This window comes from Pseudonaja textilis, chromosome 12, assembly GCF_049901715.1.
Source record: "Pseudonaja textilis isolate UNSWEBS1 chromosome 12, rPseTex1.2, whole genome shotgun sequence".
In the NCBI taxonomy this organism is placed as follows: Eukaryota; Metazoa; Chordata; class Lepidosauria; order Squamata; family Elapidae; genus Pseudonaja; species Pseudonaja textilis.
Genome location: NC_142001.1, coordinates 3,644,036 through 3,662,814, shown reverse-complemented (window position 1 = coordinate 3,662,814; position 18,779 = coordinate 3,644,036). Strand labels below are relative to the sequence as shown.

The following is an 18,779-nucleotide window of genomic DNA, read 5'->3' as shown; positions in this document are numbered from 1 at the left end:
GCGTTCGTTCCTTGAGTCTTCCTCAGCCTCTTGCTGCTTCCTTCTGCCTAAGGGAGAGCTAGGGCTGGCCTTGTCAATCCGACTCTTCTGGGAGGCATCTGGAAGTGGTTGTGGAGAGTCCTTTTGTTTACTACCAGATTCCGTACCTCACCTTTTTATGCCCCTTGGAGAACAGGAGAAGCTGCCACGGGCCCATCCAGGCGCTCCCTGTATTCCTGAGATGGAAAAGTACTTCGTCCTCGTACTTTGGTTCCCAGCATGTGCCTAGTCCTGCGTCCACAGCTTGTGAATGACTCGGGCTGCCTGGGTCCCCAAGGCCAGGTTTGAATCTCTGAACTTGTGCTGTGCCTCCAAAACGTGGTCAGGGCTCTGTTTATCCAGGTGTTCCCCCCCTAGGGAACTGAACGTCTTAAGTGCTGGAAGCAGCTCTGAAGGCGAATGCAAGGGAAGATATTGGGCAGAGAAGAGGCGGTGGGTATCTTTGCCTGATGCAGTTCTCCATTAGGCAGTCAAGGGGGGTCTCTTAGAGGCAAGTGACCCCAAATCCTTTTCACTCCTGGTAAAACAAAGTGCTCTCGCACCCCTTCGTTAGGATTCTAGCCATAGAGGTCATCTTGCTTAACGACGTTGCAACACTGCTGAATGAATGGTAGTTAGGACCAATCCTTGAAACGTCAGCCGTTGCGGTGCCACCTGCAGTCTCATGATCCAAATTTGGGCCGTTGGCGGCCCACCAATATGGATGACCATGCCGTCATTAGGCAAGGACCTCATGCTTCTCTTGGCCTGCACAAACTGCCCGCTTCATCCCGCCACCTCCTCCCCAGCCTCTGCCCCCCAGTTGCTGGCTCTTTGCAGAGGCCTGGTGAGGGTTGCTAAGTGAATCTGGCTTCTCCATTGACTGTCAATGCAGCGGTCATAAATAGGAGTCAGTTGCCAAGCGCCTGAATTTTGATGACGTGACCATGAGGATGCTGCAGTGGTTGCAAGTGTCAAAAACACGTCACAAGCCACTTTTTTCAGTGCTGTTTTAACTCTGAACGGTCACTAAATGACCTGTTGTAACTCAGGGACTACTCGTACAAGTGCTGTTATATAGGGCAATAAACAGTTCTGGTCTGGTGGCTAAGGTGCTGGCTTAGGAACTAGGAGACCGAATTCTGGTCCTGACTTTGGGCCCGTCCTCCTCTCTCAGCTCCACCCATCCCCCCATGGCTTTGGTTGGGCACCTTCCCTTGGAGCCGAGACCCTCGAGGCCCAGCCTCTCTGTGGGACTTCCCCTGAGGGAAAGGCGGTGGGTGGGATGTTCACCCTCCTCGGGGGGCCCTACATTTGTCTGAAGGGGGATTCCATTGACTGCTCTCAATGGAGTGTCGGGATGCCAGCTTGACTGACAGGCTTAAGTGGCTTCTGCAGTCGGAGTGGGGTCTGTTCACTTTTGGTCGGAGGAGGTGGCAGAAGGTCAGAGAGTAAGAGCCTTCTTAAGAAAATTGTCAACAGCATTTGGCTAATTACCGATGAGTAGCTGTCACCATCTGTCACCCGGAGGGATCATGGCAGGGCAAAGCAGGAAGGGCACCTCGAGGGAGCGGAGCAGCCTCTGCCACGGCTGAGGAGAGAGGAAAGGAACCAGGAAGCAGGAACAAACCCCAATATTCTTTCCGGGCTCTCCACCCAAGGTTCACACCGTCCAGCCTTTCTTGGATTCCCCTTCCCAAGAGGATTCGGGGGGGCCCTGGGCTTGGTCAAGGTGGCGGCCAGGCCCAGAGCAAGCCAGGGAGGGGGTGAAATGAGGGGGTCCCCCACCAGGCCTCGCCTAAGAGACTCCCCCCTCAGTCTCCCCCAAGGGCTGCACCACACGACTACTTCGCCCCCCGAGGGTTTGCATCAGCTGTGGCCTCTAATCCACCAGCAGGGACTTTGGGGTCCCAGCACGGCGAGTCTCTGACCCAGCCCTTCCCCCTCTCCCCCCAGATCTGCAGGGCTAATTTGGCAGGCGACACAGAGGCCCCCTTGGTTTATTTCTGCCCCAGGCCTGGTCCTCTCCGTGGGGTGTGTGTGTTTGTGTGTGTGTGTGCGCGCGAAGCAGCAAAAACAGCCATCCTGGAAAAGCTGCTTGACATACTTTTTTCAAGTGTATTATACAAGTAAGCTTAAGTAATGTGTAACCTTTTCCCACGGAATCGTTTGCACATTACCCTCTGAATATCCTGTGTCTCCAGTTGCTGTGATAACTTGGGAGAAGATGCAGTGATGAAGGAAAGGTTGAGGACCCCTGGCATAGGTGGAGGTCTATCATGAGATCCCCAGCCCCGCTTTTAGGGAAACAATAAGAGCCCTTTAAGTTGGCCTGTCCCTGTTTGAGGGACAGGCAAACCTGCAATTGTCTTTCGGACTGCACCACTTTCTCTTCTCCTTTCGTTGTCCCTTTTGCCCAAGTTTTTCTTTTGGCCCCATTTGCAATTTCTACAGCATTGCTTATCCATTCCCTGGCAGAGCCGGTCTGGGGGCTGCTGTGGGGCCCCGCAAAGCCAGCCAGGGCCCTTCAGAGGCAGGAATGCTCCCTATTTGGTGCTCTGGGGAGCGGTGTGTGAGGAACATCAGTTCAGGGCAAAAGGGTGGGTGGGTCACTCTTGGGTCTTGAATTCTTTGACCGACAGCTCTTTCTATGCCAATCTTCCTTCCTTCCTCTCTGGTTGCCCCCATCCCCGTTAATCTGATTGCTGGGTTCCCTGTTCGATGGATCGTGCATAAAACATTTCCCCAAAGTAAGTGTGAGAGGTCACAGAAATAAAACTGTGAGCTGCCCAGTTTGGAGCAGGCTAAGCCACTGGCAGAGCTCATTAGAACTGGCACTGGCTGGTGGGCATCGCTCTTTGCCTCCTCGCTAGCCTTTGTGCTGATCAAGAGAGGATTTCAGAAGATGAGCTGGGGATTTTGGAAGAGGCCGCGGTAGATTATTGCCTGGTTTTGTAACCCTGGCCGGCCGACAAAAAGACCTGCTGCAGCTCTGACTCCCACTCGAATGTGGTCTTGGTTGACTTCAACGGGCTTTGGTCTGATCTCTAGTGCCCTTCTAGGGAAAATTCAAAAATGTCCATCTGGCAAAAAAAATATGGAACTCAAAAATTCCACTACTGATCACTATCCGTTGCTCTTACTGATATTTATTTTTGACTTCGAGAGCTGCCCAGCTCAATAAATGACTGGGTGGCTTACAATTCAAAACATAATTTTACTATTAAAAACGTTTTAAAAGAAAAACAGTAAACAACATTAAAAAGAGTAGGTATAGAAGTTAGATGGAACAACCGGATTTACAATTAGATACAAGGGATGCCAGTAGCTGTCAAATCTATTGCAATGCAAGAGGACTTAGATAATGTATTCTGGCTCCTTGTTTAAGTTGATATAACTTTACAGAACTCAAACATTTAGAGGATTTTGATTTATGCCCTCCTATACTAGCTGATGGATGGCTATAAACCATTAAAAGCTAGCATGCTGGTGTTTTGTAACAGTACCAAGACTCCTAAGCCAGGGGTCTCCAACCTTGGCCACTTTTAAGACTTGTGGACTTCAACTCCCAGAATTCCTCTGCCAGCAAAGCTGGTGCAGGAATTCTGAGTTGAAGTCCACAAGGCTTAAAGGGGCCAAGGTTGGAGACCCCTGTCCTAAGCCACACACAAACCATCAAAGTGACAAGCAAGTTGAAAGCTGCTTTCAGGAAAACAAGAAGCCTCAGCTTGGGGGAGCATCTGCCTCAGGGTTCCCTTCTTGACCCCAAGATGTGTGCTCAAGATGGCCCTGAAATTTCAGGCTGCCTCCAAGTCAGGCTAGGCAGGGAAAGGAGAGAGAACTCATCCTGATGGAGGACTCCAGGTCAAAATTGGGGTCAGATCGAGGAATGTTCACGAGGCTAAGAATGCCAACAGGCCATAGAGGCAGGATATGCAATTTCAGAATAAACAAACTTCCATTCTCTCCATCAGAATCGTGGCTTGGCAGACAGAGAAACAGTAATTGTTGAAAGCAAAATAATTACATGCATAATGTGATTTACTCTTTTTATTACATTCTAAACTTTTGGGATGGTTTGCCAGAAGAAAGGGGAAAATCATTCATTCATTGTCAGGTAAATGCCAGTCACATGATTAGTCTTTCAAGACTGAAAGGGAAACCACGGGTTTCAATTTTGCAGTGTTCTGAATAAAGGAAAACAAATGGTTCGCAGGAAGCCGTCGCTGGGATTTGGTTGCTGGATCCGGGGAAACTCCACTCCAATGCTGCAGTGCCAGCCCACGCAGGACAGGTGAAAACATGATCTCTGAACAGGTTCTATGGTGAAGTTTACTCTGATTTGAAACAAAGGCCATTCTTCTCATAATTAAACATTTTCCTAAGCGTTTTGCAGGGAAAATCGGTTCAATTCATAATAATTCAAAGCACCAACAAGCAAGACAAGAATCGGTGAATGGAAACTAACCAAGGAGGGAAGCAACCTAGAACTAAGGAAAAAATCATTAATGGTGAGAACAATCAACCAGTGGAAACAGCTCGCCTTCAGAAGTTGTGGGTGCTCAGAGTTGTGGAGGCTTTCAGAAAGAGAGTGGACAATCATTTCTCCAAAATGGAGTATCCAGTCCCTGCAATTCATCCTGTGTTTTAGCCTCTCCTCTAATCATCTTTGATCTGATCTCTGCGTCAGCATCTTTTTCATATTGTGGTGACCAAAATGATGCAGACTCCAAGTGTGGTCTTAGAAAATGGTACTAAACACTTCATGTGACTAGGACGGGATGTTTTCTTTCCTCCCATGCTTACCCCTTGAGAGCCATCGCTGATGCGCTCCTTGCCTTCTGCAGCGACATCACTTTGCACCATCAGGTTCTACTCTGAACATTCTCTTTGCATCTCAGGACATCCCAGGTTACCATGGAGACAGGAACAAGCACTTTGAAATGATTCAAGCTTTACTGACCACTCTTCACCAGATGCTCACCTAGTTAGCGTCCGTTTCTTCCATCCTTTGAAATATATATATTTTTATCTATCATGGCAGGTAGGGATTGGCCAATCTCACTCTTTAAGGGAATCCCTTGTTTCTCCCGAAAACTCATTCAGTGGCAAAAAGTTGCTCTACACAGGCATAACTAGGGAAAGGAGAAGTGTTGGGGAGGGCCATAAAAGAGGAGATGGAAACTACTGTATGATGGCGCTGCTCAAACTTTCGACTTCATTGTTAGCATTTTACAAGGTGATATTGGCACTTCCTACATGGCAGTTTGGAAAGTAAATCAAGAGAAAACCAACGAGGCGAGCCTTTTCTCAACCCAACTTTGGGAAATTCTTGGCTTTTTTTCTTTGGATGTGCTCCTATCTTTGGTACTTTGTTCCGTGGAGTTTTATATCTGCTGCCAATCGATAGATTTTTAATTTTGTTACTTCACCACATCTAAGGTTTAGCGGAGAGACTGATGGGACAGAGGGAGGGAAGAAATAGGCATCCAACACAGGAAAACAATCCTGCTGAGCTGCCTTGGTTTTATTTCTCTGTGGCCCCAAGAAGACACTTCAAACTCCTTTTAAAATTTTAGGAGGAATTGGGAATGTTCCTGGACCCTTTTGAGTTCCCAGCTGTTTTTATTGGAAAGAAGCCTCCAATCAGTGGGATGAAGGGAATGTACATCTCTTAAACTTCTCATAATAAGAGTAACAGACCTTGGAGGTCATCTAGTCCAACCCCCTGCTTAGGTAGGAGACCCAATACCATTTCAGACAGTTTTTCTCGAGCCCCCAGTGATGGAGTAGCCGCAACATCTGGAGGAAAGTTCTTCCCCGGATTAATTCTTCTCACTGTCTGGAAATTTCTGCTGGTTCCAGGTTGCTTCCCTCTCTGCCGTCCCGCGCCCACCGGCGACCGTGGCAGAGGCCAGGCGCCCACTCGCGCCGCCCCCCCCCCGCCGCCCGAGCCTCCGGACACCGCCGCGGCTAATAGGATTGTGGCCGGGAAGGGTCGGCTGGGCGGGGCGGGCCCGCCGGGTATAAGAGCCGCGCCCGCGGGAGCTGCCCGAGGAGGAACGGAGCGGCGTCTCGCAGGTAAGGCGGCGGCGGCGGCGGCGGCGGCTTCCCGGCTTCTGCCAGCTGTCCGCGGAGTTCGGCTTTCGGACGGCTGTTCGGAGCACGGGCGGTTCCTTCGGGGAGGGCTCGCCCGACGGACGGGGCTCTTTGCGGGAATGAGCTGGCTGGGGGAGGTCGGGGCCAGAGGCAGCCAACCCTGCAGCGCCTTCCCAGAAAACCCCCGTCCGCAGCGCCTCGCAAGACCGTCCCTGCCGTCGGGCTGGCTCGCTCAGGAGTTGCGAGCGCCACTTTAGAGTCGGCTCCGGCAGCGCCCTGCCCCAGGCGCCCTGTAAGACACCTGGCAGCCCAAAATGGGAAAACACTCTGCATGTGTGTGTGTCTGTGTGTGTCTGTGTATTTTATTTTATTTCATTTATTTTGATTTGTCAATCGCTTACAAGATAATAGGTATAAGTAAAAACGTAGTTGGATCCATACATGGATCCATATAAGAAAAATAAAAGAAACAATAGGACGGACGGTAGGCACATTGGTGCGCTTATGCACGCCCCCTACAGACACCTCTTAGGAAAGGGGTGAGGTCAATAGTAGACAGTCTAAGGTTAAAGTTTTGGGGATTTGCGGAAGAAACCACAGAGTCAGGTTGAGTATTCCAGACATTGACCCCTCTGTTGCTGAAGTCGTATTTCCTGCAGTCAAGTTTGGTGCGGTTAAGCTTGAGTTTGTATCTATTGTGTGCTCTTGTGTTGTTATGGTTGAAGCTGAAATATTCATTGACAGGTAAGTCATTGCAATGTATGATTTTATATACCATACTTAGATCAGACCGAAGACGGCGTAATTCAAGGTTTTCTAGGTCTAGAATTTCAAGTCTGGTGGCATAAGGTATTCTACAACGAGTAGAGGAGTGGAGAACTCTTCTTGTGAAATATTTCTGGACTTTCTCAACTGTGTTAATATCAGATACATAATGTGGGTTCCAGACTGATGAGCTGTATTCGAGTATTGATCTAGCAAATGTTTTGTATGCTCTAATTAGTAGCGAGATATTACCAGAGAAAAAGCTACGTAGGATTAGGTTAACAACTCTTAATGCCTTTTTGGCTTTGTAGTTACAGTGGGCTCTAGCACTTAGATCATTAGAGATGAGTACTTTACAGAGCTTATATATATATATATATATATATATATATGTGTGTGTGTGTGTGTGTGTTGTGTGTATGTGTGTGTATGTATATGTATATACTGTTACAAGTTACATGTAGAAAGAATATATAATGCATAGTATAGTAACCTATATAATTAGAAACTATGTCAATATGAGTGAATACCGTTACCGGTATTACTGGCTGTAGTGGGTGGTAATGTGGTGTTATGGTGGAAATATGATTGATAAAACTTACTTTGAACAATAAATAAATGAATTTGGCAGCCAATATGTTAGTTTTGTGGAATTGCAATTTTTAAAAATGCATCTGCAAGAAGTTTAAATGCTTTTCCTCCCCAAAGGAAACTTCCATAGATTTAGGAATTTCTGTAGCATATAAATGTTTCAAATATTAAGCATCACTATTGCTAAAAACTTTAAGAAAAAAAAATTGATGATTAAAATTTAATAAAATTAGAGCAAGAAGTGAAAATCTGGACCAAAAGTATCCCAACAGATAGCTGGTGTCAAAATATAAATCCTTACGAGGCTGAATTTTTTTAACATTAATACTTCCTAGTGGAAGTTCCAGCACAGGTCTTAAGATTCCCCCAAAGAGTGTTTTGCTTTCACCAAACCCCCTTTAGAATAATTTAAAAAATTATAGACAATCCCCAAAAAACAAAAAAACAAAAAAACCTAGGAGCTTTAAAATTAAATACTTCAGCTTAAAAAAAAAAGACATTGATCATCCGGATCATATCTAGAGAAGGGCTACCAAGATGGAGAAAGGCCTGGAAACCAAGTCCGGTGAGGAATGGTGAAGGGAGCCAGATATATTCAGCTTGTGGAAGTGAATTAGAATTAGAAGGCTAAGAGGGGGCACCATGGCTGTGTTGAAAAGCTGTCGTATTGAAGAGGATTCAGTCTGATTCTCATTGTTCCACAGGGCTAGACTAGAACTAAGGGTTAAAGGATGTAGAGTTTGGATCTGAGGAAGAAGCTCTTGAGAGTCAGAACTTCCAGTCAGACTTTTGGTTAATCAAACAGACTTCACAGCAAACCAGTGAGGTTAGGATCAGAGGTCTCCAACCTTGGCAGCTTTAAGACTTGTGGACTTCAACTCCCAGAATTCTCCAGCAGGCATAGCTGGCTGAGGAAGTCTGGGAGTTGAAGTCCACAAGTCTTAAAGTTGCCAAGGTTGGAAACCCCTGCTCTAGAGGGCTTCCACTCGAGTCCTCTCAGCAGGGCTACCAGACGTGGGCTGCGAAAATCAGGACAGCCATTAGATGGCAGAAGAGGGTTTCTGTATTGCTGCCCTATAGACATCTGGAGTTTTGTTAGTCGGAAGCGACAGTCTGTCCTTTGAAGTAAGAGCTTCAAAGGGCTTAATTGAATCATGAAGTGCTTCCTTCTTCCCTTGCTTTCCTTCCGGTAGGGTTAGAGGGGATCAACCCGATTCCCTGGTTGGCCCATAAGGGAGTGAAGCCACCTGGGCTTGTTCATTAAATCTGCTGGCAGAAAGAGGCAGGAAAGCAACCGAGGAACCAAACAGGGCACTTTGGACCGTTTAGTATTCTATGGAAATGCTCCCACTAAGTGTTTTTTTTTAATAAAAGTTGTAAGATTTGCTCCTTATTTCCTCCATGATTTCAAATTTCCACCTGTTTCTCTATTAGTAAATGGCATTCAAACTAGCAGTTTCCCTTGTTCTACTCACTGGGTGTGTTGATTCCAGTTGTACAGAAAGATCCCTCTCCCCTGTGAGTAAATGACTACAAAAGGATAGCACAAAAGATTTGTAACCAACTGACACACTGTATGTATATAAAATGGAAGATGGTTTTGTTTTTATGGTTTTGTATGTGTATGTTTGTTTGTTTTTAAATAAAAATTCTTATTTAAAAAAAAGAAAGAAAGAAAGATCCTTCCCAGCTAATCTCGCTTGGTTTGCGTTAAGAGATCTTCAACTTAAGTCACGGGGCAAATCCCTGCTAAACTTGCTGAAAACCAGCTAATTAAAACTGAATGATGTATATAGCTTAGCACTAAGAAATAAGATTAGGAAACTAAAAATATATTAGATAGGAGGTTATAGTGAGGAGTGAGCTGAGAACATTTTCTTGGAAGCCAGCCATGTTGGTTTAATGGCCCCTCCTGAGGGAATGGCAGTTGTGGCACAACAGGTTGCCTCACCTGCAGGACTTCAGGTCTTCTGGAGGGGCAAATGGGTGCCAGTATAAACCACGATAGAAGAACTCCTGCAGTTCTTCTCAACATCCCCAACTTTAAATAGTTGATCTCTGTTCCTAAATTCCCAACTGGGTCTCACAACTGGAACAGTTTTGAATCCCATTTAGACATATTTAATGGGGGAGGGGGGATCCAGTTTGACAATGCTAGTGATACCAACGTATTGTTAACTGTGTGGACATGACCGGGCAAGAAGCCAAAGGGGTTGGCCAGCCTCTTCTAGTGCTGCAGACCCCCGGGCCATTGCCCTTGCCATCTCTGTGAAAAATCTGCCGTACAGATGCCCCGTTGCCTGTGTTTGGCTCAAAAACATCTCCAGCTCTTTCTAGCCAGAGCAGGAACTCCAGGGAGCCCCCGTGGGAGAAGCTTCCCCCAGAGACCTCCTTCGGATGTGTCGGGCCTTCGTGGGGAGGGCTGTTTGGAGGGGCTGGGTGCCCACCTCTGCACTGCTGGCCTACCGCTTAGTTTTCTCATCTCTTGCAGGAGTTCTGCTTCCGATCCCCAAAGATGGCTGATGGACCAAAGTAGGTCTGGCGCATCTTCCCTGTGGTCTTGTGAGAAGGATGTGCCTCGCTTCACTGCCTCGCCCAGGCCCAGCGCAAGGCACCCCTAGGGACCTTCAGCTTGATTCTCCAACACGACCCCACTTTTCCTTGTGCTCCAGGCAGCTGGAGCCTCCAGAGCCCCAGCAAGATTGGCTGCTAAACTGATATTCTCCAGGTCTCCCTGCTCACGTTCCGTAGTACAGGAAGATGGCACCCCTTTCTCTCCACCCGCTCAGCTTCCTTTCATAATTTGTTTCCAGGTTTCCACTACATCACAGTTTTCAGTGATATTGTTCAACTCTTAACAATTTCAGCAACAATTAGAATGGTGGAGTCCTCGGTAGTGTCTGAACTTGATTGAGTGGGAGGTTTGCTCCTTGTTCTATAAGTAGTAGCTTGCCCAGCAAGGGTTAAGGGGGTGTGGTTTTCTCCTTGTTGGTTGCTTGATTAGGGTATTGTTTTCTGTGTGATTGTCTGGTATTAATCCCTGCTTATCTGGGTGCCAGTTGCTGGAGAGGATGTGTTCTGGTATTTTTGTTTCCTTTTTAGCTTTTTAATTGTGAATGGTACGGTTTATCTGTACGTATCTATTCATGGCTGGTTTGTCTGAATGCCAAAAATCCCTCAGCCTTCTTTGCCAGGGTTAGGGATTACGGTTAGGGTTAGGGTTAGACTTAGGGCTTGGTCTAAGGTGCTCACAGTTTCCCAGTTGAAACTGTGGTTGAGCCTATCCACGTGATGTGAGACTAAGGAATGAGTTTTTATGGTGTCCTCTGACGTCTAGTTGGTCTTCATGGATGCACTCTGCAAGTCTTCTGCCCTATACAGCATATGGCTGTTATATATGCGCTTTATGTTGGCCTTCAGGCAAACCAGCCATCACCGAGCTGGGTCATGAAAAATCTGCCTACAAAGCTCAAGAGAGCACCAAGGACTCCACAGTTCAGATATTCTCTTCTATTTGGACAATTGGAATGGATACATTTGGAATGTTACAGGAAAAGTAGCTGATACGTTTTATAAATAATAAATATTTTAATTATAATCCTTTAACAAAAAAACAGTTTGTGAACATTGGGGAGCAGAAAATTAAGGCTGGAGGTGTAAGCTCCCAGGAAGATATGGGTTATTTCCGTCATGATAAGCAATCCCGAAGCTGTGACTGCTTCGCAGCCCCCTGCCCTCCCCAGAGAGATCCACCCTGAGAATCAAGAGGGCTCCTCCTGAGCCGCATCTCCCCGATGGAGCCCAGGACCTTTGCAAGGAGTGATCGCGGGTGACCTCACAGCCTCTCTTCTTCCAGAGACCCTTTTTTAGTTAATGGGAGGAGGAACATTTTAAAATGGAAGGCCCTGAATCTTGGGAAGGGAGCTAAAGTGATATTGCTACCGAAGTTCAGATTTAAAGCTGTGATCTTTCAGGCTCTGGAAAAATCCAGGAGGAGCAAAGTGGCTGCCTTGGGGATAGAGGAATCTGCTATTAGACGTTGGAGAGCTTCCTGCCTGAAGTCACTATTCGTATTATTGATCTTCTCTGTAGCTCTTCAGGAATGCCTCATGGGCAGCCTTTTAACGAATGCATTTAAAAGTTCAAACTATTTTGTGCTTAAGATTAACCCCCTTGAGCATTAGGGTATGTCATATGTTGCCCAGCCTCTGAAATTTCTTCTTCCTCCCTCCTTGCCCTATCCCATTTCTCTCCCCCCTCCCTCTTTTTTTTGGCAGAGTATATAAGAAGACTTGTCCCAATGAGAAGGTAAGGTTGGGGTTTGCCACAAACACATCACAAAGAGGCTAAATTGGCCCCACCCATGCCTGAGGATTTCTGGCTACTTGGCGTTCAGTCGGGGTCTTAAAGTAAGATGAGGGAGAGTGGATAGGATCGGTCGGGGGAACTGCAGTGCCAACCTGGCATTGGCACTGCTGGGCAGAGATGGACGTTCGAGGGAAATTGAACCTGATCCCAAACCCAAGGCTGAGTTGTAAGTGCCCAGCAATGGATGTGACAGTTCAGTTGGGCTGATTCGTCTGACCAGTGGTGGGATTCAAATTTTTTTGCTACCGGTTCTATGGGCGTGGCTTGGTGGGTGTGGCAGGGGAAGGAGACTGTAAAATCTCCAGTCAGAGGTGGTGTTGGCTGGTTCTCCAAATTACTCAAATTTTCTGCTACTGGTTCTCCAGAACTGGTCAGAGCCTGCTGAATTCACCCCCTCTGCTTCTAACACATCCAGGCACTTGCAGGGATTGGCCCTGAGATGATAATCTCTGTATACAGGGAGTCCTTGACTTACATTTCATTTAGTGACCATTCAAAGTTACAATGGCAGTGAAAAATGTGACTTATGACTGTTTTTCACAGTTACGGCCTTCGCAGTATCGCTAAGATCACCTGATGGAAATTCAGATGCTTGGCCACTGGCTTGTACTTATGACTGTCGCAGAGTCCCTGGGTCACGTGGTTCCCTTTTGTACTCTTCTGACAAGCAAAGTCAGTGGGGAATCCAGATTCACTTAACAACCAGGTTACTAACTTAACAAAGGCAATGATTCACTTAACAACTACGGCAAGAAAAGTTGTAAAATGGGTCAAACCCACTTAAGAAATGTTTCACGCACCAGCGTAAAATTTGGACTCGCTTGTGACCCGAGGACTGCCTGTTATACAAAAGAAGGTCGAGCCCCATTTTCTGGATTAGAGCAGCCAGCCAAGAAAAGCCCGGACCGATCTTTGTCCAATCCATTAATCTTCTCAGCTACAGATCTTTTTTCCAGTGGGACTCGGGTTAGCGGGGGCTCCCAAGCAGCTTAAATTGCACCAGAAATACAGTGTCACAGGAGGCCTCTGCGTTGGACCCCGGCTGTTCTTCCCTGGGCTATTTTTCCCCCTTTGCTTGAGCTGTCCTGGCCCTGAAGGGCTGGCAGAATTTCATTTTTTAATGTGTGCCAGTGTGTTCACAGAAATATCCTTATTGTCTTATCACATGGTGTACTGTGTATTTGATTTATTTCTTAGGAAAAAGTAAATCAATAAAAGGCCAAACATTTCATCTGGTTCATCTTACACTCTATTCTGTACTTCTCAGCCCATTCTCTACTCTTCCAAACATCATTTTGAATTTGTTTTCTACATAATTTTGCATTATCTGCAAATTAGAATCACTTAATATCTTAGTCCAGACCAGGGCTCTCCAACCTTGGCAACTTGAAGCCTGGCTCTTCAGCTTTGCTGGCTGGGGAATTCTGGGAGTTGAAGTCCGCCAGGCTTCAAGTTGCCAAGGTTGGAGATCCCTGGTCCAGACTGATGAGGTCCCATCAAGGAGGGCTTTTGGAGTCCCAAGTAGTAGTATATGGAAGTGGCCAAAAAGATTATCGGGGGAAAGATATCTGTAAGCCAAGGTGGAAAACCAGCTTTTCTCTCTCTCTTGTCTATCCAGTTATCCATCTACCTGGGAAAGCGAGACTTTGTGGATCATGTGGAGTCTGTGGAACCTGTCGGTATGTGATTTGCTTTAAATCCTGCTAGTGCTGATTGCATTGTAAAGATTCTGCACCCTTTGGAAGGTGGTGATGTAGAGGCCAAGAGGGTCCTGTAACCAGATAATCTGTACAGTTACTTAATGCAGTTGTGTTGGTCCAGGGCAGCCAACGGTTGGAAGAATCTGCTAATCCCTCTTCTCGTTAACACTTTTTTAAAAAATTAAAGGACATGTGCTTTCATGAGCTGACTTCATGAGATGCACGGTGTGGCTAGGCCTGATTTAGGATTTGAATTGGCATGAGTTGGGGGTGGGGAAGCGAAAGGAAGACAGAGCATGTTTAGCCATTCAGTTAAGACAGTGTTTCTCAACCTTGGAACTTTAAGTGGTATGGACTTCAATGCCTGTGCTGGCTAGGGAATTCTGGGAGTTGAAGTCCACATAGCTTAAAGTTGCCAAGGTTGAGAAACATTGAGTTACTGGATTGGTTTGAGATAGAACCTATACTAGCAAATCAATGGGTTGGATTTAGGATAAGTTGTTCACCAATAGACTAAACCCTGATATTACTATTTTGGTTCCAAAAAATGCACAGTCAAATGTAGATTTTAGGTCTGCCTTTGGTTCAGTTTCAAAATACAGTAAATGTTGAATATTTCTTCTATTGATAGAGACTTTGTTTTGTTGCTTCAAAAGTCAGACATGGCCATTGTTGTGCTCCATTTAATGTAGCTGTTTCACTCAGAACAACAACTCTGGCCAGTTGGAAACTGAAGGGTTTAGCTCAGCCCTTTTGGTTTTCATCTGTCAACTCTGTTGACACTTTGCAAAAAATGTCTTCTTGTTCTGATGATTGTGATTAATCTTTTACAAAACTCTGTAAGACAACACAAGGCTCATCTCAAATGAACCAGAGTCCCTGCCAGCCATTCTGTACTTTCACTTTGGAACACCATTAACGTAGAGTTGCTGTAAGTTTGATGTGCCAAACTAAGCTAAAATGAGGATTGGCTGAACTTTAAAGAGGCCAATATATAACCTTGTCTAATTGCTTTCTTATCAAAATTCCCCTAGAAGAATGGCCCCGCATGATGTCTAGTCTAGTGAAAAGAAGAACTAGGAGAGAAATGATAGCAGTGTTCTAATATTTGAGGGGCTGACAGAAAGAAGAGGGGTTCAACCTTTTCTGCAAAGCACCAGAAGGCAGAACGAGAAGCAATGGATTGAAATTAATCAAGGAGAGAAACAACCAGAACTAAGGAGAAATTTCCTGACAGCGAGAACAATTAAGCACTGGAATGGTTTGCCTCTGGAAGTTGTGGCTGCTCCATCACCGGAGGCTTTTAAGAGGAGACTGGACAGCTGTTTGTTTGAAATGGTCTAGCAAGGGTCTTCAAACTTGGCACATTTAAGACTTGTGGACTTCAACGCCCAGAATTCCTGAGTTAACATGACTGGAGGAGAAATTCTGGGAGTTGAAGTCCACAAGTCTTAAAGTTGCCAAGGTTGGAGACCCCTGTGGACCTCCAAGATCCCTGTCATTGTATGTCTATGTATATGTCTAATCCATCAACCCTGGCTCATTAATAAAAAGATTAAATAATATTTTATGAGTTTTCAAGAACATTAGGTTTACTGGGATTTTCTCCATTTGGCGTAATAAATGAGCTGATCTCTTCTTTTGTCTTCCTCTTCTTGATATATATGGGGAAACAATTCTTAGAATACAGAATCATAGGGCCAGAAGGAACCTAAGAGGTCTTCTAGTCCAAGCCCCTGTTCAAGGCATTAACTTTTATTACTATCCCACTCAAATGGTTGTCCAGTCTATTCTTGAAACCCTCCAGCCATGGAGCACCTGCAATTCCAGGAGACAAGCAATTGATTAATTGTTCACACTGTCAGAAAATTTCTCCTTAGTTCTAGGTTGGAGTGCTCTTTGATAAGTTTCTACACATTACTTCTTGTCCTGCCCTCTGGTGCCTTGGAGAATAAGTTGATCCTCTCTTCTCTGTGACAGCCCCTCAAAACTAGAGGACAGCTATCATGTCACCCCCGTCCTTCTCTTCATTAGGCTTGACATACCTAGTTCTCTCAACCATTCATCGTATAATTTAAGCTCCAGAAGCCTTATTATCTTTGTTGCATCTTCTCTGCACACTTTCTAGGGTCTCACCTTTTTTTTTTTCACCATGTTGACCTTTCTTTTGTTTTTCTTCCTTTCTTCTTGTTGCCTCTCTGCCTCTTTTACTAGCCTTAGCTCATTTTCTACCTTTGCCCTATATTCTGAGCTAATGCTTGGTAGGCCTTCTTGGTGGTTTATATCTGTTTCATCCGTTTAAAATAAGCACCCTTCCTTAGTCTTAATCCCTTTGTGAGCTGGCTCTTCAAATACAGTTTCCCAATTTTCTTCCTCACTCATATGTTTCAAACAATCCTTAAATTGTTTTTCAAGTATTCTCAGTTTGCTATAATGTAACTGTTGGAATTCATTGTGGGAATGTATTTCTATGCAACAACTAGAGTAGTATTCAACCAGTAGATGGCAGTGTTACAACTTTGGCTCAATGGTATATACTCTATTGCCTATGCTCTTTTGTTCCGAATAGAGTTTCCTGTTTCCTGTTAGAGTTATATAGCTGAGCAGTAAAGCACATGGTGACTGTACTCTTTGTTTGCTCTGTGTGGTGCTTTACATAAACAGAATTGTTCCCATGGTATCTTCTTACTATCCATCTTGTTAAAATTAAACTTTCTAAAATCCATGTTTGTGTCAGACCTTTAAAAGTAGGTCAAGTCAGAAAACAAATACAAAAAAATAGCTAGAACTCTAGTTTACTAATATAGGCTATAATAATGAATCTTGATTCTTGACAGGGTTTCCCACACTCACATTCAAGAAATTATTTGGCATTTGACATAAATATGGGCCAGACATCTTTTACTTGCAAAGAAAACAAATGGATTTTTAAGTGAATTAATACATCCTGACTAGATTGGACTTGCCCTGAAGCAATACTTGAAAGACAATATCAGATATATTTTGAAATTCACTGATAATATAAATCAGAACAACAAGACGGGAACCATAATCTTTCTGGCTGTGAAGAAAGCTTTTGATAACCTGGAATTATCTTTGATGCTTAGGACTTCGGACAAGATGAATTGTGTCTCTAACATTTTACATGGATACAAAATACTTATAAAGAAAGTCATAATATATGATCTTTTGAAACACAAAAATGGACAAAGAGGCCAAACCTTGCCTATCCTCTCTCTCTCCCTTCTTATTTTTATTGGCATCTCAGCCATTGGCAAAAAAGGTAATAAAACAGTTCCAGGGATTAAATTTGCAACTGAAGAAGATAAGGTACCTTGTGCTGATGATTATATTGTACCTACAGCCCAGAGGGTTCCTTAGAGGTGGTAACAAGATACCCACAGCATGGAAGTCCAGAGTCAGGATAGTGCCTCAATAAGGATAAACTGTCATGTAAGGGGCTATGTGAGTAACCTTGAGAGAGGAAGGGCCACAGCCTAGAAAACAGTCAGATAAACGAAAGCGGAGTCCAAAGCAAGAAGGAAATCTGGGTGAGCCTCCCAGGACTGAGCCCCCGTCGCTCTCTGGAATGGCAGGGTGGGAAGAGGTATAGTCAGACGTGTAAGAGCCTGTTTCTGTAACCTTATCATAAAAGCAGTACAGGTAGGCCTCAACTTATGACCAGAATGGAGCCCAACATTTATGTTGCTAAGTGAGACATTTGTTAAGTGAGTTTTGCCCCATTTTATGACTTTTGTTGCCACATTTGTTAAGTGAATCACTGCTGTTGTTAAATTAGTAACATGGTTGTTAAGTGAATCTGTCTTCCTCATTGATGTTGTGGTTCGGCAGCAGCCTGTGCTGATGGCAGTGGAATTGGACAGTGGGGAAGAACAGGGACCAGTCCGGGAGTCTGGGGAGGACTCAGATGAGGGTCCTGCATCGGATGCAGAGATGGGGCCAGGACCATCTGGGAGTGGGGTGCTGCCTCTGGAGCCTCTGGAGTCTGGCAGCAGCAAGGCAGAGGAACAAGGGGAGCCTGTTCCCAGTGCATGTGTGCACAGAGCTGCTAGAAGGCGAGAGCAGCTGAAACAAAAGGGGCGACTCAGGAGTAAGGCTGGGAGGTGATTGCCCCTCCCCTAAGGTATAAAGGAGGTGCAAAGGTAGAGAAGCCCTTGCAGGAAGCAAAGTCGTTCACTCTGTTTGGATTAATCCTTGAAGCTCTGTGTGGACTTTGTAGTTCGGTTGGGTTTTTTTTTTTTACAGTTAATTTGGCACTTTAGTTGTTGGCAGCAATTCAGAGGAGAGAACCGTGGGTGCTTATCTCGAGGGACTGTTTGGGACTCATTATGGGCTGGGAATGCACATAATTCCCAGCACTGAAATAAAACAAGAGTTGTTTGGACAGTGTGAGTTTCATTAGGTTCTCAGGAAGCCTTGGTCAGAACAATTGACTTTGCTTATCAGAAGGTCTCTAAAGCAGGGATCTCCAACCTTGGCCACTTTAAGACTTGTGGAACTCTGGGAGTTGAAGTCCACAAGTCTTAAAGTGGCCAAGATTGGGGACCCCTGCTCTAAAGGTCCCAGGACACTGCAACCATCATAAATGTGAGTCAGTGGTCAAGCCTCTGAATGTAAATCACATGAGCACAGGAGATGTTGCTATGATCATAAAAGTCCCCTTTTTCAGTGAAGTTGTAATTTGGAGTGGTCACTAAATGAAGTGTTTTAAATTGAGGATTACCTATAGTTGTATAAAATAATGCAGTTTAATTCCGTTTCTTTGAGTAGTGAGTCTCCTGTCACCAAGAGACTCCCTTTTTGGAAGGGGAAGGGAAGATATGGTCTACTTTTCTTTGTGTTACACTTGATGAAGTCCCTTCTCAGATGACTGCGCTTTATTCCAGGGGGAGGAAATGGAATTAATTTCTTTGGTTCAGGGAGACTGGCTGGACTCTTGGCCTGGGTTAATTTTTTCCCCCTTCTATAAGTGATATTTCTCCATCATCCTATATCTAAAGGTTTTTGGGGGAATAATTGTTCCTTAATGTGTCAGTCCAGTTATAGTTTCTTCCTTCTTCTTCCTGCAGGAATTTCTCGTTTTGTTGTTTGAATGGTTAAACTTGCTTGTTGACGTGCCCCTTGATAGGTAGCAATGTGCCTCCATGAAATGTAATAAAAAAACAAAGGAAGTTTGTTATTTATATACATTAATTATATGATATATTTTATATGTAG

General features: G+C 45.1%; 1 protein-coding gene across 2 annotated transcripts in view; it reads left to right on the top strand.

Annotated features, from left to right (window-relative positions):
• The first annotated feature begins 6,043 nt into the window (after positions 1 to 6,043).
• Positions 6,044 to 18,779, top strand: part of ARR3 (arrestin 3) — a 31,762-nt gene continuing 19,026 nt past the window's right edge. For both annotated transcript variants that reach the window (XM_087940878.1, XM_087940877.1), the window contains exons 1-4: positions 6,044 to 6,099; positions 9,965 to 10,005; positions 11,751 to 11,781; positions 13,460 to 13,520. In XM_087940878.1, the coding sequence (XP_087797004.1) occupies positions 9,989 to 10,005; positions 11,751 to 11,781; positions 13,460 to 13,520 (109 nt within the window). In that variant the 5' untranslated portion in view covers positions 6,044 to 6,099; positions 9,965 to 9,988. The remainder of the gene's footprint in view (positions 6,100 to 9,964; positions 10,006 to 11,750; positions 11,782 to 13,459; positions 13,521 to 18,779) is intronic.